The sequence below is a fragment of the Drosophila teissieri genome, chromosome X, assembly GCF_016746235.2.
Source record: "Drosophila teissieri strain GT53w chromosome X, Prin_Dtei_1.1, whole genome shotgun sequence".
In the NCBI taxonomy this organism is placed as follows: domain Eukaryota; kingdom Metazoa; phylum Arthropoda; class Insecta; order Diptera; family Drosophilidae; genus Drosophila; species Drosophila teissieri.
The window spans coordinates 10,741,386-10,769,117 of NC_053034.1; the positions used below are offsets into that span (position 1 = coordinate 10,741,386).

General features: G+C 43.7%; 1 protein-coding gene across 2 annotated transcripts; it reads left to right on the top strand.

Annotated features, from left to right (window-relative positions):
* Positions 1-874: 874 nt before the first annotated feature.
* LOC122623197 (serine/arginine repetitive matrix protein 1) lies at positions 875-27,622 on the top strand. 2 transcript variants are annotated; one of them, XM_043802205.1, is made up of 9 exons: positions 875-1,029; positions 3,816-3,985; positions 9,858-9,939; positions 15,160-15,329; positions 15,436-15,714; positions 22,263-22,785; positions 23,136-24,423; positions 25,276-25,947; positions 26,015-27,622. In XM_043802205.1, exons 2-9 carry the CDS (start codon positions 3,926-3,928, stop codon positions 27,093-27,095), a joined length of 4,155 nt encoding a protein of 1,384 aa, XP_043658140.1. In that variant the 5' UTR covers positions 875-1,029; positions 3,816-3,925; the 3' UTR covers positions 27,096-27,622. The 2 variants fall into 2 exon arrangements, with proteins under 2 accessions (XP_043658140.1, XP_043658139.1); XM_043802204.1 differs by lacking the exons at positions 875-1,029; positions 3,816-3,985 and having other exon boundaries at positions 8,684-9,939.
* The last annotated feature ends 110 nt before the right edge of the window (positions 27,623-27,732 follow it).

A 27,732-nucleotide genomic window follows, 5' to 3' on the forward strand; every position in this document is an offset into this window, starting at 1 on the left:
CGGAAGAGTTTATCTGTGTTTTGGGGAGTTTCTCGATTCCCGCGATTCTGCGAAATATCATGAGACACACTCGCAAAACTAACACCGATAAACTAACATTCTCATTCGCGACTCGCGAGTAGGTGTGTGTGTGTGTGCGGCTCTGCCCCTCTCGCTCCCACCGCCTCTAGCTGGCTTTGTCTAACCGCCAACGCTTTCGAGACTCGAGACGGGCCAACATTCCAATCCGATCGGATCGGATCGGGTCTAACCTTCAGGCAACTTGTCGCTCGAACCAAATATTGTCGCACAGCAGAGAGTAAGAATCTGGCACGGGGTGTCGAATGGGAAATACCCTTCAATGAGTAGTTGCTTGCCAGGATCCTACAAGGATCTGTATATCTAACTTGTTTGGTATAAGCTTCTTGGTTTTGTCAAGTTTTGGTTTCCTTGTTTCCACAGGATCAATATGAAACCGATCGCAGAGCGGCTTTTCCCGCTCCGAAGTGAGGGTATTGCCTCTCTTCGGATTCAGCCACAGACTCAGTTTCGGACCGAGTTCGATTTCGATTGTTCGGACTGACTGGGCGCTCTCTCGTGCTCTCTTGTGCTCTCTCGTCCGAAGTCGGACTTGAATGAATGGCCAGCAGATGGACCGACCGCAAAATGGAAAATGCCGATCGTAGCGACAGCGAGGGTGATGGGGGGCAAGGGGGGTTGTGGCGGGGGGTTGGGGGTTTGCGCCAAGAGGGAGCGGCGATCGCCAATTTCAGCTAAAGCTGTAGCCAAAGCCAAAAGCCAAAGCAGCAGCAGCAGCAGCAGCAGCAACAACCACTGAAAAGCGAATAACAAACGGCAAAGGCAGCAAAGCCAAGCAGGTAGATCAGTTGTGAATCTGGCAACAAACCATTTGGCTGGGGCTGCTGCTCCAAAATAACAAAAACAACGCGATCCGATCCAATCCAATCCAATCCGATTCCATTCGATTCGATTTGATTCGATTCGATTCGATGCGATCCTCTCTTCGGCTCCAAATGTCCGCGTGCGAGTGTGAGTGTGATTGTGAGTGCCTATCGGATGCACTGTGTTTACTGTATTGTTGTTGTGCCTTTGCCGCGTTCCTGCTAATAAATATCTCCCCATATATCCCCATAATCACCACACATGTATATCAGGGCAAAAAGTCGGCTCAAAATCGCCCATTTCGGCCATATACGTATGTACTATGATTTTGGCCCTTTGGCACGTGATGACATTGCAAGGATACCATTTTCCCGCTGAAAAGAACGAAAAGCGCGTGTTTTCACTGCCTTTTAGCGGCTTGTATGACGCCCTATTGGCCTTTTAAGAAACATCTGTTTGCCAATGTGTGTGTATGTTGGCTAATTGGCCAACACCCCAGCCCCTCAGCAACCGCATGTTTGTCCACAACTCACAAACTCTTGACTTGTTTGTTTTTCTTTTTTGTTTTTGTTAAGTGATCGATAATATGCGATCTGCTGATGGCCAGTGTTAAGTGATCAGAAAGCGGGATAACTTTGAAGAGTTGTCGGCGAAATAAGTGTAAATGGAGGCCTTTAAAGTCAAAATATACATAGATATACCATCTATACGTATCTAATGTAAAACCTATTCCAAAGAGGGACCTCGTGTATCATCCCCATCGCGGGTTAGGATCTACATATGTATGTAACTAGAACACATCCGTATAAGTGCGGGTACGTGATACCGTTTATAAGGTGCATATATAGTCAGTGTACGTGGGTAGTTTGCCATTAGCTGCACAAATGCGAACGAATCAAATTCTAGTGGATTCTAGTGGAATGGAATTGAGTTAACGCACATCGGTGACGCTAAATCAGTTAGCCCTGTTTTTCGCTGTTACTGTCATCGCTTTCATTACGATCGCCCCAATAAGTTTTGCATATGATCACAGTGAACACAGTGGAACCCAGGGATGAAGTCCTCGCTTCAGGTTCCGAAAGGAGTCCTATGTTTAATGAATAGGTATTTCATTGAGTTATAGGTCCACAACTCTATAGATGCATGATTAATTTGCTCCAACAAATTAGCCAATAAATACATTTTTATTAGTTCGTTAATCACTTCATTCACCAAACTATTCGTTTCGTTCAATGAAATCGAATCGAGTTCGTTCATTCAAGGCGAGGATCGCGTTAGGAATGCTGCACTGTGGTTACAGGTACGACAAACTGACAAGTTCTACTTTTCGTATGCCACACAACAAATACATACAGTCAACACCAGACAGATCACGGTTCTATAACGTGTATATAATGTATGGCAGATACTCGCTTTGTGTGGGTCGAAGAAAGAAAGAAAACAGCATCAAGAATGAGTTAAGTAAAGTCGCGCAAATAACTCGATCGTTTCGTCATTTTGAGCAGCTATCAATATTTGATATATGTCCAAATACACATACATGACTATATCCATATGTAAAGTGTACATATGCAAATCGATTCGAAGATCTACACAGCGGAAAATGTCTATGAACATGTTTATTTAGTAAATGGGATTACTTTACATCTTATGATTTCGCTCTTTAATTTAGTTATTGTCAGCATTCTTTAAAGTCGTTTTATAAGAGCGAGTTTAAAGCTTTTTGATTTTGTTTATATATTTAACATTATACCAAAAATATTCTTCGCTGTGCACAGAACGCCTTGACGTCGGGCATCGTAAAATCCTCCGATTTGGTAGATTTGTTGACTCCAAACCCCGTTTGTGTGTCAACAGTAATATTGTGTTTAAGTCTGTATGTTTTCTGTTTTAGTTTCGGGCTCTGTTTTTTTGTTTGTTTCGAGAACGCTTGAGAGTTTCATTAACAGGCGGGGGCGGGTCGCCAGGCGAAGGCGTTCCAAATGATTTGGATTTGACTTTGGCTTTGGCTTTGGCCAAAAACGAAAATTAAAACTCATTTTGACCAAATGCGTTCGAAACTATGCGGCAAAACTGCGAGTGGGCCGCTCAGTCAGTTCAAAGTTGTTCGAAGGCAGCAATTATCCAAATGATCGACCGATGCCAAAGATCGGAGAAGTGGAGAACACAAAATCCGAGTCAAGGGGACGACAACAAAATAATTGATCCTTTGATTTAGCATGAAAATGGGGGATTTTTTTTTGTAGATTTCCAATCATTAAATTTCTTTAAGAGGCATACGAAATTCAGCCGCAATCATTGCAACTATAAAAATTATTCACAAGTAAATAAAAAGCCCATGTTCAATGGTAAACCAGTTAACACCTATTTATCGGTTTAATTGTACATTTGATGGGGTGATCGATCGGTTAAATGGACGATTCAAAAATAAAGCAGTGAATGTGGGATAATCTATGTTTCTTTATGGCTCTCCACATACAACTAAATCTAAACTATAAACAAATCGATTTAAGTGTGTTAAAATGTGAAATGAATTCAGCAAACTGAGAATATTTGTGAAAAATTTAAATAAATATTGTGTGGCGTTTATAATTGTGGAATCTGATTATAAATCGTTTTAAATCTCGTTGGTATTGCATTAAATGCACTATCGAGTGGCTCCATCTCTCGGAATTTATTGTGAACTCCCTCTTGAGAAAACTTTCAATTTGAAGCATACTTTTCAGCGGCATTAAAGCGGAAATAAAGTTTGGAACTCGGCTAAGCTAAGACGGAAACCGGTGAACCTAAATATCAAAAGCTAAAACAAATTGTTTAAAAAAGTTTTAGTGCAAATACTAATTAAAACTGCTGAATAATTATTTAAAAATTAATAAATGAATAAAATGTGATTACAAATTTTACCAAAAACCATTTCTATTTATTTCAAACAGAAAACAGGTTTAAATCGGCAAAGTCAAAGAACTGTAGGAGCAAAGTAAACGTAGTACATTCGACTATACTCGTATATTTATGAGACAAATCTGACAAATCTGCAGCGGCTATGGCTTTAAGCAAGAGCATCAAATCAAAAGCTGGCGCCAAAGACGAACAAAACGAACTGGTGAGTGCTAGATGGACCCCTTTAAACCACAACCACAACCACGACCACCCACTGCCCCCTAACCCATCGCAGTTACTTACAATACCATTACCTACAGTTGCGGTCAAACAAATAGTGGTAGCTAAGTACTTTAAAGATAAATTAAAAAGTGTGGACAAGTATATTTCTAAACCATACCATTAACCATTAAAGCATACTTTTAGACACCTGTTTTAAGAAAGCTCTCCATATCTGTCACAAATGACATGGTTTCTATGTATGTTCATATATCATCATTACCGCATACTCTTATTATTTTGACCGCTGCTGTACTCCCCTGTTGGCTGGAAGTGTACTCACATTCGGGCCACGTTAATCGCGTAAGGTGGCTCAGGTAAAGCTCTCGACGAGCGGGCAAAAACAATGAATGGCTGCCAGCGTCGACAGAGCGGCGGCAGAGGAAAAAATACAACAGCAAAACAGCAAGAAAATAATAAAGTTTTTCAGCTCAGGTGTAACAAACTAACGGTGCAGTTACCGACGGCCAGCAGTCGCAGACGCGCCATCGAACACGCCGCTCGCGATCGCGCGCTCATTCGGATTTTCAATTTTCCATTTTCCATTAACCATTTTCCGTTTTCCAGCAGCGGCACAGCACTCAGTTTTTCCAGCTTATTCGGTTCGGTGTTTTTTTTTGGCACGATCGTTTTCCGTTTCGGTTTCAATTTCCATTTCGTTGGCGCTTCATTTAACACAACCGCTTAAATTGAAAACCGCTCGTATTCAATTGATCTAAATTTAATTGTGTTTTGTTTTGTTTGCACTTGATTTGTTATTTTATATTTTTTATTTGGTTTTATTATTGTTCGTGCGGTTTTTTGCGCTAATTGCCTGAATGGCGAAGGCAAAGTGCAAAGTGTGACAGTGCAAGAGATAAAAATAGCCAGCGATCGCGAAAGAGAGAGTGAGAGGGGTAGCGAAGGGTGAGCGGCAGGCAAGTACACTCGGAAAAAAGCGTGCATTATGCCCAAGAACTTGTTCCTAGGTCGTGATTGCAGACATTCGAAAGGTATTTGGCTGCATATTTGCATAGATATCTCGGAAAATGTAAGGTGCATGTCGATATTTGAAAGTTCTAGCGGTCTACACTTGGCCAAATACTTGCAGTTGCATTCTTCAGTAAGATAAAATATAAACAATCTCCTCATTGACTCGGTAGTTGAAGTATGACATATTGATGCCATGAGATATTGATGCTGTGACTATTTATTTAAATGCATACAAATATTTCGTTATTCATGCAATTTTGATCTCGATACGACAGCAAGGCAGAAAATAGAAAATAATAGAAAATATTTAAATAAACAGCAGTAGAACAGTGGAATTTCAAGAGCATTGCAAATAGCGAACAACAGCTTGGGGCGAAAAGCCAATAACAATTAAGAAAACTAGGCCAACAAATAGATTTCGCTCAACAACTAATCTGCATGTGCGTGAAATTTCCAGCGATGAGCATTGCTTGGCGTACGAAAGATATATGTTTTTTGTGCTGTGCACAATTGTAGAATTGAATATATATATACATATATATTTTTGTGATATTGCGACCCATTCCCGTTGCCAGATCTCGCGGCCCAAGTGGCGTATACGTGCAAAAAATTAATCATTAACTTGGGCTTTTTACCTTTTTGCTGTTTTGCACTCACTCTTCGTCGTTCGTTTCGTATGTTGTTCGCTTCGTTTTACTGCTCCATTCGTTGTCGTGACATTTGTTGTAGTTGTTGTTGTTGTTCGGCTGCATATTTGCCAAACAACAAACAATTTAGTTTGTACTTCTATTACTATTTTGTTGCCATTCTGTTGATCTTTGCGCGTTGCATCACTCAACCCACATGGCCCATCGCGCATACGCAATGTTGGCCCAGCGAATTAGTTCTACTATTGGCGCAATATTGCCAGTTGGCCGCCCACCCCCCACCCAGCCCCCCTTTGCAGCGGGCCACGGAAATATTTTCCCACCATTAAGAGGCCCCCAAAGTCCGAGAGATCAGGCAATATAACAACAAGGCCTGAGAAACACTCACATATAGCAACAAATCAAAGCCTGCACACAAAGTGTTGGACACAACACCGCGAGAAAAGGGATGGCACACTCCTCAAGAATTTTGTACATTTAATAATTCATTATTAAATTAAATATTAAAATATATTTCAAAATCATTAAACGAAAATTACTATGAATGCCCACTAGAACAGTAATAATTTGAACAGTATTGCCCGAGTTTCTTCCAGTGCATCAAGTTTCCAAGGGGGTGGGAGGCGGGTGGGGGTTTTTCACTAGCACCCACAACTAATGCAGTTGTTGTTGTTGTTATATCAGTTTGCTATTATTATTGTTGTTGTCGGCGGCTGTTAGTTGCCAGTTATGTGTGGCTGCCTTTTTGAAAAAGAGTTTTGTTGCCCGCTTGTTTATTGTTGTTTTTATACGTGCTCAACTTGTTTGTCCGTTGCGGTTGCTTTGCTTGTTGTGGGTGAACTATTTAAGATTTTTTCCCGCTCTTCTAAAAGGAAAAACTCTTTTTTTTGGCCTGTGTGTTGCGTTTTTTTTTCGGTTTTTTTTTGGTTTTTTGGACAGCAGCCACAATTCAATGTCTTTGTATGGCCAAAAGGCGTGAATTAAATGCAACTACAACATGCCGGTGGGAAAAGGGGACTTTGGGTGGTGGATGGAGGATGGAGGGTAGTGGGTAATGGGGGGCTTTTGGGGGATTGGCTGGGACTAGTTGTTTTGGATACCTATTCGTCGTTGGTTTGACCAGTGCGTGACTTGTGGGCTCGGCTGCAACTTTGTTGTTGCTGCTCAGATCGCACAGCTCAAAGCCTTCATATATGAAGTTGCTGTTGCAGCACACAAAAAAAAGAGTGAAACCTGAAGATATAACAGGATTACCACATGGAAAACAGGTCGTTCTTATCAACATTCTTGTTCACACACAAAAAGTATACAGCAACATCTCAAGCAATGCTTCTCATTGATGCTTGGTCACACAACATGCGCAGTGTGACCCTGCTACCCAGCCTAGAACGCAGAATCAAGACAAGATTTATGCATTTAAAAGACTAAAGCTGGTATAAAAGTAAGCTGAATATTGATTGTCCATCTGAAAGCTCGATTTTTCTCAGTGCTGTGCTGCTGTTGCTTTTGGGTCAAGTAAAAGGCACTGCGATTGCATTAGGAATTGTCAAAGTTTGCCAATGCTGCGACTCCAAACTCCAGCTCCCCCGAAAACAAGCGAGATTATTCAATTGGTGACTCATTGTGGGGCGTGACTACACCCCCGCCCCTCTCCAGCAGAGACCCCCCTTTGATTTGGGCCCAAGTAAGCCTGTCACAAAAGAGGAGGCATCGGCTTTGGCATCGCCTTAAGCGGCACACCGACAATCCGAACTCAGAAGCTTCTCTGCCATATTTTTGCGTTTATTTGTCTTCTTTTTTTTTTGCGGTGGCTTCCATTGATTCCCTTTTACAAAACAACAAATCGATTTGACCGGAAGCAATTACAAAAATGGCCAAATTGCAGTCACAATTAAGTGTGTGTTGTTGTGCTGGCCTGACGTCATCGTCATAGGTATATCGCTAAAAAAAAAAAACTAAAACCGAAAATAGCAAATCAGCCAGTCGACAACCCGGTCAAGATTTATTGTCCGTTTGCCTAATTATCGATTCAAGAATCGTTTTTCCCGCACCAACGAACTTTTGGATGTACATACATAGATACATAGATACATATATCACTCTCGCGTCTGGGAAACATCCGTAGGAAGCAGAATCTGAGAATCTGGGTGCACAAGAGCGATGGTCAACATAAACAGTTAGTATCTGAAGTTGGTATGTGGAAACTACAGTTCAGTTCGCTAAAGATAAGCGGCAGATTAGGTAAATCTTAAAGGAAACTAATAGAAACTAAACTGACATTGTTTAGCGAAAGTTGTGTAAATTACGAAACTATTTCTAATATTCAGCTATGCAAACAAACGTATGTGGATTAAAATTGCCTACTTAGTGTTAACCAAAAGTAAAGTATTCAAATGAATTACCGACTTAATTACCGATTCAAGTATTGCATATTTCGCAAGCATTTACCAGCTTTCTGTGTAAATCCAGCCAGATATCTTCGTGTATAGCCAAATATTCCCTAATACAGCAACTGCAGTCAGAGGGCAACATTTTCACAGGCCACTTGGTCTTGTTTTGTTTTTTGTTTGTTTGTTTGTTGGTTTTGCCATCGCCGTGGGTCTGGTGATCTGACCTTTGGCCGCTCTTTGGGTCCGGCTAATTCAGAGTGGGCCCCAAAAGTTTGTTTTGCGTCCGAATTTCCACTTCTATTTTCCATTTCATCGCCTTGAACTGTGCACGTTGCCCTTTTGGGTTTCTGCCCGTATTTTCTCTCGCTGGCCAATGAAAAAATATATATGTATATGTATGTTTTGATACCAAAACAGATATAGTGGCCCAAATGCCGGACCCGAAACCCATTTATGGCCCTTGGCTGGGGCTTAATGAGCTAGCAGAACCGTTCTAGGCTTAACGCTTGAGGAATTTAACGCCCACCGAAGGGGCGGGCGGTGTATCATCCATGGTTATCACTCGAACGAATATGGGTACATAATTTAGATACAATTTTGGTGGAAAATATACACTAGCATTGTATTTATGAAATCCAAGCTCGCTAGTACCATACAATTTGTATCCAGGCTAAGTAGTAACCATGAGCAGTAACTTGGCTTAAGATTGTTTAAAAGTTCGTTTCTAAACCTTCTGGTTGATCAGCAAATATATAGATTTTGTTTGTCCTAGTTTTTGGTTTTTCCTGCTCTTTATCTCTCCTTCGCCGCTCGTTGGTTTAATTGTTTTCCGATATGGTTTGGCTTAGAATCCGGGCTTAATCCTCGCGAGCTGGAGCCGTGAATCGCGTCTGCGATGTGGTGCGAGCTCTGGACTTGCCGCCGAGCAATACCACAAACTGGAGCTGCAGCTGGAGCTGGAAGTGCGACTGCAACTGGAAGCGGAAGCGGAACGGGAACTGGAAGGGGAACGGCAACGGGAAAGGAAAGTTGGCGGGAAGAGCGGGGCGAGCAGATGTAGTCGGCAGTTAGAGCACAGCCACCGTTGCAACCGCCAGCGCCAGATGATCGAATGGTGGTGATCCTCCTACTGTCGCCATGCACTTGCAGCCGCAGCAGCAGCAGCAGCAGCCACGCCCACGACCACGCCCATGATCCCGGCCACGCACCATCCAAGCACCACCAACAATACCAGCAACACCTCCAACACCAAAACCAACACCACCACCACCACCAAGCAGCACAACAACCAGCGTCGGTGGCCAGAAGTGGAGATTCCCGCAGCAGCAATGAGTCTTCGTCGGCATCCACGGGCGACACAGCCATTCCGGCTGGATATCTGCAGTTGCACCACCAGAAACAGAATCAGAATCAGAAACAGAAACAGTATCAAAATCCAAATCAAAAACAGAATGAACAACAGAATCGGCAAAATCCGGAGCATTATCCCCAGCAACCTAGTCATAGTTGTAGCACAGCCACAGCCACAGCCACAGCACCACTGCCCGCTTTTGGCCACGGAAGTTGGATGCCCCTGCAGACGGCGAACGCCGTGCCAAAGCCACCGCGATCCCATGGCCTCCATTGGTCGACGAACGCCCATCCTGCCCATCCTGCCCCACAGGCCAGCCAGCAACCGGTCATCTTTCGCGTCCAATCGTCACTGCCCAACGGGAGCTTTACTAACGCCACCACCACCACAACCACCACCACTGACTACGTGCGTCACGTGACCCGCGTTAACTTCTACGACATTGATACTTCGCAGGTCGAATTCGAACCCAAAGATGACGAGGACAGCAACGAGATCACGGCAAGCAATTGCGATACAGAAGCTATTACCAAAGAAGGTGAGTTCATCTAGTTTAGATCTAGACTTACTAATACCTTCCAGGTTAGAGGTTCATTTGCAATAAGTTCCATCAGAAGTAGTTTTAGACTAGTTATCTAAGCTAACAAGAGTTACCACTATCTGCCTATAAGAGTGATAAGTAGATACGTGAGGGAAACACAAATACGAAATGACTATTACTTAACTATCACATCACTGCGATCTCCAGCGACGAAGTGGGTTCGACAGTTCATGTCAAGACGGTGATCAATCGGAACGTACTGAACAGATCGTGGGTGAGCCAATCAAGTGACATCATCGCCATTGGCATGTCCAAGCCTTCGAGCAGCAGCCAACTACAGCAAATTGCCACCAACCAGTGAGATCACAGGGAGTGAGTAGAACAGCCGAGATCCATCCATAGATCGGATGCATCGATAGCAGTGGTTTGACATAGTCAAATCCAGTGACTGCATTACTCACTTGATTATCGATTGCGGGTTGTGGTTGTGCAATAGTTGATTTATACTGTAATAGTTCACTTATACTGCAACGTAGAATAGCTGCTTAATTTGGTGAAGCAAATCGGTTTATGTGGCAAACAACTGACCTCTCGCACATTAAGTATACGACCCGCTGGCCGCTGGGGAAGTTGAGAAACGCAAGCGAAAGCAGCGAATGCTTTGAATGTGATTCCGATCCATTTCCATATTCATATTTCAGCTGCTAATCCCAAATTCCTTTCGCTCCCTGCTGTTATTATTATTATTTCTGTTTTTTTTTTTCAATTATATATCCCACCCGTGGAAATCATAGAAAGTTTTGATTTAATTATGTGATTAACATAACACAAAGGCGCCACAGGCAGCAGTAGCTTGCAGCCAGCAACCAGCAAGTGGCAAGTTGCAAGTTGCAACTGCAACAATAAGTCGATTACTTGCGGCAATCTGAAAAATGTATGCACAACAACCGTAAAAAACGTGTAAAAATTAGAAATAACAAGCGGCTAACAACAAAATGCAAATGCATGGAAGACTGCCAACTGAATTGTTTGGAAAAATGATCCAAGGAAAAGGCAATGTGGCAGTGCTGCAGCAGCAAAAGATTTCCCACGTTAGCGAATCATTAAAAATCAACTCGCGAGCCAGCTTGACAAGCCATATGCAAAAATGGGAGGAAAAGCGCTGGAAAAATTACAATAATTGGTGCGCCACCTAGCGACACCACCTCGCACCTCCCACCTGCCACCTGCCACTTGCCACTTGCTACTTGCCACCGACCTGCTACTTTAGTTTGCATTTTATTTGTATTGCAAAGGAAGTGGCTCCTTAACTGCGACAAGAAGGGGAAAATTGTAGCTTTCGGTTGGAAAGTCACTTAATTGTATTATTGTAATTTGTAATACACATTTGTGTATATTCATTTTTTATATTTGCCTAAGTATCAAATTTAATATGATCCATGATGAATTGATGATACCCCTTTCCCCTGTGGATTCTTTTGGCTTCCCCCCTTTTTTTTCTCTGTGTGCCTAGTCACAAATGCCCAGGGGGTGGTCTATAAAATGGAAAATGGATTTAGGATAGGTTGACAGGCCATAATCGATACCACAATTAGTACAAGTGCTGATCGCAGCCAGAGATGTAATGCAATATCTGGGTGCTGTGGAAAGACCTGCAGGCAGATCGGTGCGGTGGTGGAAATGCGGGGAAATCGTTTGAAACCGAGGCTTGTTAAGTGGGCGTGGCGAAGTAACATAAATTCACATTAGCGTCAAGAGCCCAAGCGCAATCGATTGAAGCGAATCGGTTTTTGGTTCGGTATATTTTCTGCTTTTTTTTCCCCCATTTTCAGTTTTGAATCCAATCGAAACAATGGCAAACGAAACTGAGAATGCAATTGCACCCGATATCCAACCTGCTGAAAAGCCCCTTTATAATTTCCTCCTCCCTTCCCTGCTCCTACATCCATTTTCCCCCCGACCCACAGCCTTTTTTTTCTGGCCACATTTTCCTACGATTTTCCTCTCCTCGTCTTGTGCCGTTTGTTTGCTTAATTGTGATTGTTGTTGTCGATGGTGTTGTTGTTATTGTTATTGTTGCTATTTATGAAGTGGTTGACTGCCCTGAAGGAAGGGAAAAAAGGGGGGGATGGGGGCGGGGCGGGAAAAACTGAACCAGCAGCAGTTGCAACAATGCGGATATGTATATATACAGTGTGCGCAAATGATAAAGATAAACAGTCTGGTCAGGAAAATATATTTGTATGTATAGACGAACAATGGGCAAAGGCCTTGGCACAGTGACACCTCCTACATAAGGAATACCTTCAGGCTTTTGTTCTTAAATGCATTACCTATCATTATAATTTAAAAAAAAAAAGTATATAAAGTAGCATATTAGATGTGGAGAAAGTGGTAGCATCTAAACTTCAATTTAAGGTTACTTACTACTTATTTATCAATGAAGCTTTTGCAGAAAGTAGTTAAGTTGCCGAATTGCAATCAGTACCCCAAAGGGCTGCGTCCTCTATAGGCAATGCGGACTGTAGTTCAATCGACTGCCCAGCGGACTGCAATTGCGGTCTCGAATTCGAAGCAAGACGCGGACTTAGATTCAGATTCAGACAGACGCCAGACAACGCGACGTCTCGTTTCGGTTTCTGCCGCTGCCACTGCAAATGCAGATAGATTATATAAGTGCGACCTTTAATGGTCCAGCGATCGCAATGCAGCCGAGATCCAGAGATGGGTAGCGGGGGTAAAAATGGCCAGAGCTGGAGCCCAGGCACTGCGGGAAAAGCCCATGCTCCGTGTTTCCATCCACATGATGTGGAGGCAACAAAATCTCGCGGATGTCCGTGCTCGGAGTTTTGGGCTTCCAACTCCCAGATTTCTGTGCCCTGGTCTCTGGACTTTGGTACAGGTTGCCCAACGACTAAAGTATTATGGAAGACTTTTGACCATGTAGGTACTTATGGTTATTTCATTTCAACCTGAGTTTCTAAAATTATCTGAAACAAATGCAATATTGTGGGTTTTTTTTTTGTTTAACTTGTTAAATCATCGATCTTATAAGTTTTTCATTTCCCCCCTGTGAAATGAATGCAGTTTTTTTTGTACTTAAAAATGAAAACGTGCCAGGTTAAGCTTAGCCTTTTTTTCTAAAGTGAAAAAAAAATCGGACAGCACTAGGCTCAGAGTACAGTTAGCCGAGAGACCAACTTGGTCTGGATTACGTAATTTGGCGAGCAGCTCGAATGCGCTGGAGCGCTTCACGCCCCTCCGACTTTCCGACTTTGCGACTTCTTTTGTTAGAAGCGACGGAGTAGATCTCAAAATGGGCATTATCCACATGCAAATGAGGCATCTTGGGCAGTTGGCTCTGTTGCAATTGGTGCCAAAAAAAAAAAAGAAAATACAAAAACAACAGCAACTGCAGCAGTTGGCCGCACGAGAGTCATTGGGCAACATCTGGTCCTGTCTGCAAATCTGCAAATCTGCAGTTGGCTGCCCCAAAAGCTCGGCTCTGAGGAGCTTTAATTTTGGCCCAAACCCGAGCTTCAAATGGCCAATCAATCCGCCAGTTTGGATAGCCGCCTTTTGGGATGCAGCCCAAAATTTAGATACGATTATTGTGTATGAAAGTGTTAGCGACTGAATACGGAAGTGTGATAAGAACTTGAAATTACAACTAATTATTGTTAAGTACAAAACAAAATTATAGATATTATATACATATATAAAGATAGCTCGAAAAAAAACAATTTCAATAATATGCCGAGGTACATTTTTTTTTTTGATGATGATTTTTGGATTTTGGCCGAAAATTGATTTTCTGTTTTTTTGCGATTTAAATATCAGTATTTTGATCAGAACATTCGAAATATTGGTCCAAATATGGAATGTCATATCTCGTTGAATTCGTAATTAAATTTCCAATCAAACTGTGTTTACAGAAAAAATTTAATTTTTTTTTCAATTTTTTTCCATTTTTTGATGATGATATTTGGATTTTGGCCGAAAAGCCATTTTCTGCTTTTTTGCGATTTAAATATCAGTATTTTGATCAGAACATTCGAAATATTGGTCCAAATATGGAATGTCATATCTCGTTGAATTCGTAATTAAATTTCCAATCGAACTGTGTTCACAGAAAAAATTTAATTTTTTTTTCAATTTTTTTCCATTTTTTGATGATGATTTTTGGATTTTGGCCGAAAATTGATTTTCTGTTTTTTTGCGATTTAAATATCAGTATTTTGATCAGAACATTCGAAATATTGGTCCAAATATGGAATGTCATATCTCGTTGAATTCGTAATTAAATTTCCAATCGAACTGTGTTTACAGAAAAAATTTAATTTTTTTTCAATTTTTTTCCATTTTTTGATGATGATATTTGGATTTTGGCCGAAAATTGATTTTCTGTTTTTTTGCGATTTAAATATCAGTATTTTGATCAGAACATTCGAAATATTGGTCCAAATATGGAATGTCATATCTCGTTGAATTCGTAATTAAATTTCCAATCGAACTGTGTTTACAGAAAAAATTAAATTTTTTTTTCAAATTTTTTCAATTTTTTGATGATGAGCTTTGTATTTTGGCCGAAAAGCCATTTTCTGCTTTTTTGCGATTTAAATATTAGTATTTTGATCAGAACATTTGAAATATTGGTCCAAATATGGAATGTCATACCTCGTTGAATTCGAAATTAAATTTCCAATCGAACTGTGTTTACAGAAAAAATTAAATTTTTTTTTCAAATTTTTTCAATTTTTTGATGATGATCTTTGGATTTTGGCCGAAAAGCGATTTTCTGCTTTTTTGCGATTTAAATATCAGTATTTTGATCAGAACATTCGAAATATTGGTCCAAATATGGAATGTTATATCTTGTTGAATTCGTAATTAAATTTCCAATCGAACTGTGTTTACAGAAAAAATTAAATTTTTTTTTCAAATTTTTTCAATTTTTTGATGATGATCTTTGGATTTTGGCCGAAAAGCGATTTTCTGCTTTTTTGCGATTTAAATATCAGTATTTTGATCAGAACATTCGAAATATTGGTCCAAATATGGAATGTCATATCTCGTTGAATTCGTAATTAAATTTCCAATCGAACTGTGTTTACAGAAAAAATTAAATTTTTTTTCTCAAATTTTTTCGAATTTTTGATGATGGATTTTGGCCGAAAATTGATTTTCTGTTCTTTTGCGATTAAAATATTTTTGCAGAGGAGTGGATAACGAAGCGCAAGACAGAACTCACAACCACCAGACAGATCGAGACGAGGGTGAAGCGACAGGTGAAGCTGCAGGATGGCAAAGTGATCGAGGATTCGGGGCCGATTGTCTCCACCAACACCACCGAGGACACCGATAAACAGGAAACGGAAACCACTGAGGTGGGTCAAGTGATTCGATTACATTGCTATAAAGAACAGGGTCAATTTGTAGTATTTGACTTACCATTAAATCATCACTTTCCGCTTTTCCTTATTTCGACTTCAGAAACGCGACCTTGACCTGCCGGATGACCTCGATGGCAATGCCCAGCTGATCGACGTGGCCGCCCTGCAGGCGGGCGCCATAAATGAGACGCAGTTGGCCCAAATCCAGGAGGTCTTCGGACCGGCCGATGGGGCCGGCAAGCTGGTCAAGCGCATGGTTCCGCGTCCGGTGGACGGACTGGTGCGTCAGACGGACGACAAGAGGGTCATATCGCACGAGGAGATCAAGGACTACCACGAAACGGAGGACGTACAGCATCACGGCGACTTTACGGATCAGGTGGGTTACTTACTTATGATCAAATCGGTGTGGGTTTCAATTAATTTCTATTAAGATGTTTGCAACCTGAGATCACGTAAACGCTCCACTGTAACTTGTTACAAGTTGGCTTTATGTTCCAATTTACCACGAGGTTCATCAAGAATAAGAGATTGGCTGGAAAATGGCTTTGAAGCGAAGCATTTGGCGGGAAAGGGATGCAATTTTCTCATTAGAAGGGGCCCTATGGGCCAAACCTCCACCTCCACTCCGACTTGGTCGTGGCACTACCGCCCACTCCCGACCTCCGACCTCCCACAGTGGAGTGCTATTCATCTTGGGCCTAAGCTTCAGCTTCGGCTTCGTCTTCGGGCTCACCATATTTTCATCTCCATCACGAGTGGCGCTCTGCTCCACTCGCCGCTCCGAACAAGAAGAAGATCGACCCAAGACCGGTTGGGTTGAGCGAAAACAGGAGCGGTTCAGGCCAAGATCAGTAGCTAGTAGCCAGATTATCATCAGATAGATTTCATTTAATTTAACCTTTCACTGGTTTATCTAAAAGTGCGAGCTATACATCATCCCATTTATCTGGGCATGCAAATATTGTGCAATGATTTTGTAACCTTGTATTCTATTCAAATTTCTTTGAGTGTTTTTTGCCTGTGTAATCGGAGACAGGACTGTGGACAGGCCGAACCGAAACCGAAAATTGGCGTAAATAACTGAAAATCAATTCGGCGTGAAAAGCAACAATGTAGCAGCACTGGATAGTTGGCTTTTTTTTGTATTGTTGTACAGTGCACACCCAATGCAATGAACCAAGGAAAAGTTAACCATCATTATAAACTACTTAACTTGTATTTGTGTTGTACTATATCTGATAAAATATTCCTTTTTAAACAGTATCCTTTAAGCGTTGAAGCGATGTCAAATTTCCGATTGCAAGTTTTTTCATGTTTAACTCGCGCAGCATTCACACTTGTGAGTCCTAACTGTGTTTCTCTCTCTTTTTTTTACTCAGCTCTGTGGCCATTGTTGCTTTTGTTGCTTCCAAGCTCATTCGAAAGTTATTGGTGTTGTTTTTGGAGCTGCACTACCTTGCCTTCTGAGACACTCGGACGATGACGATCAGTTGCCGTTGAGCGAGCGATGAGAGTACAACTCGGTTGTTGGCTTTTCGCGTCGTCCCGTCTGGTTGTGCATTGATGTACTGTTATTTCTGTTTGTTTGGCTATCTGTTATTTATCATCGCATTAAAGACAATCGGTGGAAAAGCACGTTAATCGTTAATCATCTATCGGTATCGCCAATCTTTCCGGCTGTGCGTTGTTGTTGGTTTTTTTGTTTACAAAAACAAGCTACACTCTCTCCATTTGAAAATTGATGAGTGTTTTGTGTGTGTGTGTGTGTGTGTCTGTTTGTGTTTGTGCGGCTTAGTTTTTGTTTTAATTTAGTTGTTGATGCGTGGGTCGTCTTGGCCAAGTTAGTAGATGGTGCAACAGAGATTAGAGCATCGATAATTTTGTGAAGAAGTTGGCGAAAGAGCAGAGCAGAAGGAGAAAAACAAAAGAGAGAAGGTGGAGCCGGAGGAGGAGAAACACAGGCCCAATTTGCATAATTATCAAGGTGCGATATGTTCCAATACCTAATGGTATAATTAAGACCAATAAGCATCCCGAAATTTCCTCCCCTAAAACAAATTCCCATCGTGGTCTTCGGTACCCAAAAGACCAACTTAAACCGGTAGTTGGTAATTAGCCAAGCCAAAAAGTTAATGCCATTGAAGATGTGTTGGGGCTCTTGTTGTGGTCGTTATACGGACACTTACAAGGCATCAGAGTTGTCCGCTCTACTACATCCCAAACAGGCTACAAACAACTATTTATCAGTTGTATATAAATATCTATAGTAATTGATTATAAATAATTACGTTCGTTAACGTTCGTTAATTATTTTAAACAAAGAATCTTTTCCTGAATTCGTTGTCTGTCAATATGGGTTTTTCATGATTGTTTCTTTGCTGTAATTCCCAACTGGTGCTAGCTTTGAACATTGTAGACATTGTAGATGGTAGACGGTTGCTTTCTTTTAGAACGTTTAGTTGAAAATGTTATCAACGAGAACAACATTGCGAAGTGGTTACAAGGTATTTCATTTAGTCCAACCAACTAATGGCTAAAACGATGGTCAACACTGCGAGGCATACACACTGGGATGATCGAGCGAGACAGAGTCAGAGGCTGGCTGAAGAAAAAGAGAGAGGGCGATGGGAGTGCACACTCTCCCGAAGGCGAAACCTCGGAAACCTCTGACAAAAACCCAGAGCAGCTGGCTTTCGGCCCGGGGCAGACCTGTTCTGAGCCAGGTTTAATCAATAGCCAAAGAGCTACTGCTGCTGCTGCTGCCGTTGTCGTTGCTCCTGCTTGGCTTTCTTGGATTCTAGGCGTGTCTGCGGCAGGTCCATGAACCTAAGATACAGATATACACAAACAAACCAAACCAAACACCAACCGACCAGCTATATAGCCATATAGCCATCCAGCCATCCAGCCAACCAAACCCCATTGCGAACAAATTGCGGAATCGGTGCGAGATATACACAAGTACACAGTACACAGTACACAAGTACATAGCACATTAAATTCGTCCATGCCACAACATTCAGAGAAGTTTTGTGGAAAGCGACCACAAAAAGTGTTTGGAATTTGAATTTAAATTTTGTATCTCTCGGTACGTGTGTACTTCTTTGTCTCAGCGGCAGTCTCAGCTCAGTCTCCATCTCCAGGTGTATCTATGTGACCACGTAGCGCTCTGTGTGAGTGGGTACTTGGCCTGGTCGAAAACTCGTTTCGAGTCAGTCTAGGTGCCCCCACATGCTAAATCCAATCCAATCCAGCCCAAACAACTCTAATCAGCAAATGCCAATCAGCAGCGGCAGCAGCAGCAGCAGCCGGCCAGAGCTGAGATTCAGGGGGTCTTAAGTTGGTCTAAAGTTGTCTTAAAGTTGGTCCAAAGGGGCATTAAAGGGACTTAGACTCCACAATTCACGCAACGGAAACGATAAAACGACTTCGAGTCCAAGTTAGAGTTGGAGTTGGAGTTGGCGTCCGAGGCCCACAGATCCAAGTATCTTTCCCTGCTCAAACCACGAATTTGAATTCAACTCCAGCTTCAACTATTAAAGCCCAAAAACACCAGCATCAACTAACGCGTACACTGGCACTTACTTATTACTAAGATTACCACTTACAATGGGCACACACATGTGTTGTGACCTCTAAAATCAACTTTGGCTCGGTCTTAACTTTCTGACTTACTTACATATCTCTTAAATGGTATTTTAAAGGGTTATATTGATTTAGTTTTGAAAACTGATGACAAAGGTGATATACCATTCTCAAAAATCTAGCTTGCTTGGAAAAGTGTCGTTGCACTTACTATGTTGTATTCTTTAGTATTCACAAAGATCATGTTTTATCTTTTTTAAGATCGTTATTAATTGCAAAAAATTGTAAATTTGCTTATAATGAAATTGTTAATATCTAATTACTCTGATAAAAAAGGTAAGGTCGAAGGCATTTGGGTTTTTTGCGACCCACACAAACGACCTTTGATGCTATCTGTTGATTTGGTGAAGAGGAATGTGGTCGGCTTTTGTTGCCGTGTAGACATGATTATCATATGCAGGCGCGTTGGCGTTGGCCGCACACTAACTGAATTACAATAATAATAATCGATCGAGAGCTCTGCTCCATTCCGCTCCGCTCCGCTTCGCTCAGTTCAGTTCAGTTCAGCTCAGCTCAGCCCAGCTCCGTTTGGTTCGGGTTCGGTTTGCCTCAGTTCGGAGAGGTTGAGCAACTCCCAAGGCAAACTGGTCTTGCTCGGTCTTGGTCGCTGGGTCCAAGCGATCCGCTCCACCGTGTACACAGGGGGAAAAAGGCTAGAGTCATCCATTGTCTCCTTACAACCATATACATTGTGAACTGGAGATATTGGCATTTTAAGAACTCGTTCCCTGCTCCTATAGTCTTATCCTCTTATCAGTGTCGTACCGGGTAACTTTTGTTACAAAGTGATTCCCATATTTATCCCATAGATCCAGGAGTTACCTAGAGATACCTCTTTTTCTTGTTATCTTATCTTTCCATTATTGTAATATTTATTCTTAATACATATTCCTTCAAATATATTCAGAACAGCAGATACCAAGATCTTAAGATCCCTCAATGTTTTTGCAATCTTGTTACTTAACCTAGCTCAATGCGATGCTCTTGTAACATGGGTAAACTGTTTGCGTGTCTATACTAAATATTACATTTAATTTTCACCAATTAATTGGGCACTTTTTGTCTCTGTGTAGCCTGCTTCGATACCAATAGCGAGCCAGATCCACCGCCATTCCGCCCCCTTTGGTTTGGCTTTAACAAAATTTGCTCATTTCTCTTTTTTCCCATTGCGATTTTGCTTTGTTTTTCATTTATGTACATATTTTCTGCTGGCTCTTGGTTTTGGCCACTTGTCATGCCAGGCCAGGCAACTTGGCCAGCAAAATGTCCATTTGAATATGCTGGCCGCAACATGAGTGCATGCATACGAAGTATCGGGGCCTTAAAGTACCAGTTCGAGTATAAGTACCACTACGAGTATCAGTATGAGTACTTACATTGCCTCCGGGCCCGGACCCTCATGCACCTGGGAAACCCTCTATTTGCAGTCGATTTTCGTTGGAATTCAAATTCGACTTTTGGGATTCGGCCAGGTGAAGGCAATAAAGCGAATCAAGATAAATCACAACATGCGGGAAAAGTTGTCAACGCACATGGGTTTAACCAGGACATTTTTTTGGGTGGGCCAGTGGGTGGCACGGGAGAACTGATTGTATCTTTCATAAATATATATCTAATATGGGGTGTAACAGTTTTGTTTTGAACCCAAGTTATCTGAATTTGTTAGATTTATTTGATAGATAGTAAACGCTACATACTCATTACAAGTATTCTTCTATAGTTATTTTTAATGCTTCATACCGAGCTAATTTAATAATAATTGAATAGCAATTAGATTTAGATAAATCACAGACCGAATCACTTGTCTAGCCAATATGCTCGCTATTCCAAAAACAGAATCGCCCCCAAGGTGATTGCGGTATTTTTGGCCAATGACAAATAACTCGACAATGCCGAAATCAAATCGCCAAAAGGGGGGATCGCATAAGGGGATATAAAGGTGAAGGGCCATATAAATCCAAAAAGGCCAACTTTTCGAAGCGGAGGAGATGAAGAGGTGATTCGTGACCGCCTCTGCGTCAGCAGCAACGTCATCGATTGATATTAATCACCGATCGAAGAAGTTTTCAACCTATCAGCATATGTATGTATATACATATAGGCTTGGAGATTTCGTGTCCAATGGAGCACTTTAATAAAAAAAAGAAAACAGACGGGATTAGTGGTTTTGAGTAAATAAATATGGCTTAGAGGCTGACTGACCATCAAGTTTCTGGCTGAAAGCGAGAGAGATGGAAAAAACCAACTGGCTGAGCAACAACAAAACACTTTCTACGCGCGTTACCGTTAACGCAAGGTCGTCGACAAACAACACAAAATAAATAAATAAAACAAAAAAACTAAAAAAAACAACAAAAAAACAACAGGTTCAGGGGCGGCGGAACGGGGAGGGGGGGATCGACTGTGGCTTCGAATGACGAAGACGAAGAGGTACAACTCTTCAGCTCTTTATCCACTGACCAGCGTCACCCAGGCGTGCCATCTGCTCGTCATCCAAGAAATCCAAGATGCGATACCCATTGCGATTCGACCTTGAGCTGTCCATGCCGAAGCGATCCCTTCTGCAATCCACCGTACACGGAAAGAAATGTTGATAGATCTTCAAATTTACCTAGATAAATTCGATATGTAATCCAATTCGATGTAGATATCATACATTATGTTCGCTTGGGTTCAGTTCACCAGATGTTATATATTCTGCCTGGTTTTTTTGTATTTCAATAGCTCTCCAAAAAAGTTTGGTACATGTTATTAATAAGAATCTACTAAAACTATAATTCTTAGATATTATTCCCACAATTTCAAAGCCTTTTTGACAAGTAAATATTTTTTTCGGTGTACCCCCACCCATTTTTCACCGCTCATTCTTGAGTCGCATTCTTGACTTTTACCGTTACCCCAATGACGTTGCCCCATCCGCGTTGGCAACTCGAAAAAGTAAGTGGATCGTGTGGATTTGCGTTGTGGTTACTACTCGCTGTCTTGCTCTGAATACTAAGGTGCGGAAGGGGTTCGCGGGGGAGCAGTAGGAGGAGGAGGATGGGGATGGGGATGGGGCTAGGAGCCACCATGTGCAGTGACTGCATCGCTGCCAAAGTGATGCAAGCCTTTGTGAGAGAAGTGGGGAATGGGCCACAGATAATATTGGTTTACCGATTGGGAAAATGCGCTAAGTGAATCGGGGGAATATTATGACACTCAATTCAATTTATACCCTTATATAAATATTATATATATGAATGTAATCAAATTAAAACAATTTATTTTGAACTTTTGCAGACCTACGTGAACGCAGTTCGCGACGGTGTTGAAGACCTAGAGGCCGTGCTCTGTTCGCCGGAGAGCCAGCGGCAGTTGGTGCCGCTCGGACCCAAGGTGGTGGCCAATCGGAGCAAGTCGCGCAAGACCATCGACTCGGAGGACACGCAGAAGCGCTGCCTGGCCCAGGAGGACGGCACCCTGGTCACCGAGAGTCGACGGACCACCGAGCACGAGCTGATCCTCGACGACGAGCTGCCCGATCCGCCAGCCAACGGCGCCACAGATGATCGTGGGCTGCAGCTGCAGGTGGGCGAGCAGGTGACCACCACGGCGGCCAACCAGCGGTTCTTCCGCCAACGGGACGAGCAGCATGTGGACGTGCTAGCCAACGGTCGGCTCCAATCCACCGAGATGCGCTACGCCGCCGAGACCACCCAGATGGACAAGGACGGTCCCGCCGATCTGGAGCGACCAGGTGACTGGGACAGCCTATCCGACCGGATGCGCAAGCTTCGACGATCCCAGCAGCAGCAGCAGAAGGGTGAGTCTGTCTATCCATCTAGATATATTCTAGATTTTCTATTTCAGTAACCATGATATTTGTATAAAAGATTGTTCCACATTTAATTTGACATATTCGACAAACTTATAGCCGATGACATCAGATTAGTTGATTAAGCGAAGAACTCGTTTCAATTTTGCTTTGCAAATAAGATATTATATCAATAATTTAAATAAGTACAATACATCGCAGTTAACAATCGAGAATTTAACACTGTACATTTATTTATTCAAGCACGTTAATCAGTTAGTTTAGGGTCCTAAAATCATTTGTGATTGATCAAAAATGATATATGAAATCTGGTTACATGCGATTTGATTCAATTGCAGAGGTGGCCCTGCTCGCGGATCGCAAGGATGCGCTCACCAAGCGACCCCTGGACTTCGATCGCGAGGAGGAGACGCGCAAGGGCGAGACCATGAAGTGGCTGGAGTCGCACTTTGGCAGCGAGTCCACCGCCTCCAATGATTCCCGCGACGACGAGGCCGATGCCGAGGTGGAGCCCACCAAGAAGAGCTACTTCAATGTGACGATCAAGTCGCAGAGCCATGCCCAATCCCATTTGGCCACCCAGCAGCATCCGCATCCGCAGCACATCTCGCATGGCCATCATCCGCAAACTTTGCCCAGGAGCGCCGAGAGGGAACGCGAAAGGGAGCGGGAGAGAGAACGGGAACGGGAGCGGGAGAGAGAAAGGGAACGGGATCGGGAGCGGGATAGGGATCGACATCCCCTTGGCATGACCACATCCGCCGCGCTGGAGCGCAAGGCACCAGCCAATGCGGCTGGCGGTCGCTCCAAGTACTTTCAGGGCATCTCGAACTGGTCGGAACGCAAGGATCCCGGTCCGCCGGTCAATCACTTCTCGTCGCAGGCCTTCCGCGACGATCTGCAGGAGACCATCCGTCGCAATGGCCTCAAGAAGAAGGTCAGCGGTCCCGGCTCCAGTCAGGGATCTGCCCTGGCCCAGGAGGCTCAGGTGGTGGGCCAGCCCAAGGACAGCTATGTCAGCCGCGAGGATATACTGCAGCAAAAGCGCCAGAGCCTGTCCTCCCAGTTCCTGGCCCGCTCGATGCGTGGCTCTCGCGATGCTCTGGACGATCTGGAGGCCATACCGGGACCGGGACCGGGACCAGGTCCATCCATGATATCACCGCGTGCCGAGGAGCCCTCGCACAAACGGGTGGCATACGGTCATCGCGGCAACAACAACATCAACGGCAACCACATTAATGGCCATGCGGTGAATGGAGTGGCTCCCGCCCTGGTCAATGGTCGGGGCAAGAGCTATGAGCCACCTGCTCCTCCACCGGCCGCAGTTCCGCCACTAGAATTCGGCGGCGGCGGTGGCAGCCAGCTGGGCCAAAATCCCCGACCCACTGTCCCGCAGCGACGACGTGCCATCGAAAAGAAGCTGGGCGAGCACAGCCACACCCACAGCCACAGCCACAGCCAGAGCCACTCCTCCCACACATCGCATAGCGCCCATTTGCCAGTCAAGTCGCAGGCTCCGATGCCGTCGCAGGTTAACCAACTGGAGCCTCCGCCGGACTACTCGCCGCCGCCCAGGAGTCGCAGTCGTTCGTCCTCGCCGCAGGTGGATTACCTGATGACCAGGTGGGCTATGATGCTACATAGGTTTTAGTATTTGCAAAAAAAGAACCTCTCAATTTGAGATATAATCCTAAACGGTTTCAAAATAGCGATACACTGGGAGAGGTTAACCCCACCCAGTGCACCTCGCAAGCTTTGTATTGTTTTGAAATTGATTTTGGTTTTATAGAAATACAATCAACGTAACCGCTGTAATGTAAATTGTAAGTGGTAATCGTTATCGTTATCGAAATCGTACAATCGTATAATATACGACGTATACCGCAACTAGTCGGGAATGTGGCTAACCCTTGACAGCTGCGAGGCGCTCGACCGCCGCATGAGTCAATTGGGTAGCGCTATTTATGCGCACCACTCGCGGAATAAGCGCTTGGGAATTATAAGGCGCGAAGCTCACTGAAGCTTGCTATTGTCGCCACCTCAGCGCTGCGGCTGCTTTTGCGCCCTGGCTCGAAATCAAACAACTAATGGGATTTAGCAAAGTGTAGCTGTAGAGTGTACACATATTCGCGTATTTTTAATACAACAATTTCTTAAAAAACTGTTAGATTAATATTTATGACTATATATCTGTCTTTTGAGCTTTTTTTTATATATTTTCTTTAAATGCTCTTGAATTAAATAAGCTTTTCTTTTTTTAAACCTATTTAATTTATAGTTACTTTTATTATAATTAATATCTAAAAACATTTTTAAAATATTTCTAATGGTTGGTTCTGAAGAATTTACTTATTACATATACATATCTCTGATTTCAATGTTTTTGTGTTTTTTTTTATCGGCTTTAAATTAGTTAGTATATTTTTAAAAAATGTTTTCAATCTGTTAACTTACAAATTTATATATTTCCCATAGGGAGTTGCCTGCCAGCACGATGACGCTCAGCCGGAAGCAGCAGCAGCGCACACGATTCGCACCCACATCCAGTTATCCGCCGGCAACTGGAGGAAGTGGTAACCTCCGGCCACCGGGAGCCACCTCGGCGTCCACATCGAATCTCTCGGCCATGAGCGGCGGCGTTAGTACGTCCAAGTCGAGTCGCATGGGTCAGGTGATTGGCAATTCGCTGCGCAAGTTGGTCAGCAAAATCCGTTCGGCCAGTGCGGAGCGCAAGTTCCGAATGAAATCGGCGGCCAGCAAGTCGCGCGAGCAGTCGCCCAGTCCGGGACAAGATCTGCGTGGAGTGGGTCCGCCGGTGACCACCTACCAGCAGTACAATGTGATCGATGGGCACATCGGTAGTCACGATTCCGAGGATTCCAATAGCGACAATCAGCGACGCAGGGAGCGGGAGAGGGAGCGCGAAAGAGAGCGGGAGCGGGAACGGGAACGAGATCGGGAGCGTGATCCTCTCAAGCAAGAGACCCAGTCGCGACAAAATTTCAAGCGTGCCGAATCCGCGGACCCGCAACTGCAGCACCTGGAGCAGACCATTAGTCCCCGGCAGCGGTACTACCTGGGCGAAGATCCCTACTCCAGCACGCTCTATGGCAAGGAGAACCTCTACGAACGACGGCCCCGTCAGCGGTAAGGATATCATGCTAATCCCTTACAGATTTAAGGCACTAATACACCTAAACATTTGAAATTCCAGTAACATGGAGCGACCGGATGAGCGCATGGAGCGATTGGAGCGCTTAGAGCGGGAGGATGACTACTACGAGTCCAGGGCTCCGCCACCAGTGACGGCTGCGCACACTTTGGGTCGCTACCAGAAGCATGGCCAGCGCTTCAGTGGCTCCACGCCCAATCTGCACCAGCAGCAGCAGGATTACCGCTCGGCCCAGACGTTGCCACGCAAGCTGCACGAACAGCGCACCCAGCGATTCGGGAATGCCATGGAGAAGCAGCCGGCTCCGGGCAGGGGCAGCTACCTCTCTGCCCCTGGACAACAGCAGCAGCCAAGGGGGGGGATGCCCCATAGCCAGAGTCAGCAGAATCAGCAGAATCCCAACCTAAGCCCCAGCACCAACGGCAACGGCAATCCCAATCCAATGCAGGCACAGCAAGGACCGGCCAAGCCGGCGCGCACCTACGCCAAGGTCCTGAATCGCAGCAAGAGCTTCAATGTGCACGGCATGAACGGCAGCAACGATCCAAGTCCCATCTACATCGAAAAGCTCACCCGGAACAACTATCAGCAGCGGCAAGAGCCGAACTTTGGCTACGGCCTCGGCCAGGGACCCAATGCCAACTACAAGTCCAATCCGCATCTCTTCTCTGGCAAGGACAACTCGCTGAAGGGCGGCCTCAAGAGTCCATCGATTGTGAATCTCATCAGTCGCAGTCAGAAGGACCTGACCAAGATCGCTGGCAACGATGAGGATGACGGCGGTTATCCGGAGCAGGACAAGAAGCAGCTGTATCTGCGCGGCCTGCACCAGCAGGCGCCAGACCTCTACCGGGTGATCCATGGCGACGAAGATTACGGATCGCGAAAGTATCCGCTGCAGGCCAAGTATTCGCTGGACTCGCGTTCGCCGCCATCCGTGGAGCTCAACAAGGATACGGCGAGCATTGTGCGGCGCAGCAGCGAGGTGGACCATCAGCAGAGCCATCACCACCACCAGCAGCACCAGCAACAGCACCACCAGCACCACATCCAGAACCACCAGCAGCAGAACCTGAGACGTGGCTCGGGTGCCACCATTATTGAGCTGCGCCACCGCAAGTGATCCCTTCGTCATCCTTTCGAAACACAGTCCTATATTTTGCGAACAATCGAACTTCCCATCTCGAACTAAATATTCAGAAATCGAACATGCTGCACTGTTCCACAGCTCAAACTGAATTCAAAATAATTGAACAAAACGTAGAGACTAAAGCGAGAAATGCATATTCTCAAAATCAAATTATATAATTGCTATATATGCCGTTCTGGAACCGACTTTCTGTTCGAATACATATCCATAAATCCCTGCCAGGTCACCCTAATCCCTAACTATTTGCTAACAAATGCTCGGCCGTGGGCTTTAGTTTCATTTGACAAGCAGCAAATATAAATATAAGGCCAATATCAACCAATTGATTAATAAATGGGTTATAAACGCTGCATAGTTGACGGTAAATGGAAGACGAAATGCAAATTGAGTTAATTGTTAAATAAGTGAACAAAATCTATATGTAATGTGGAAGCCATTCCCACTGTCCTGCCACGCCTCTTCCAATCGTAATTTGATAATACTATAATGCCTACATCTAATTACATAATCTATTTGATCATTTTTGTTTTTTTTTTTTTTGACTACTAATATTAACGTTTGTTGTATAGATACCGTTAAATGGATAAACTAACTAAAATAACTAATATTA

Coding starts and splice junctions, on each gene's coding strand:
- LOC122623197 (XM_043802204.1), top strand. CDS start 9,162: ATGGTGGTGATCCTCCTACTGTCGCCATGCACTTGCAGCCGCAGCAGC. Junction 22,786..23,135: donor CCAGCAGCAGCAGCAGAAGG/GTGAGTCTGTCT, acceptor ATTCAATTGCAG/AGGTGGCCCTGCTCGCGGAT. Junction 24,424..25,275: donor GTGGATTACCTGATGACCAG/GTGGGCTATGAT, acceptor TATTTCCCATAG/GGAGTTGCCTGCCAGCACGA.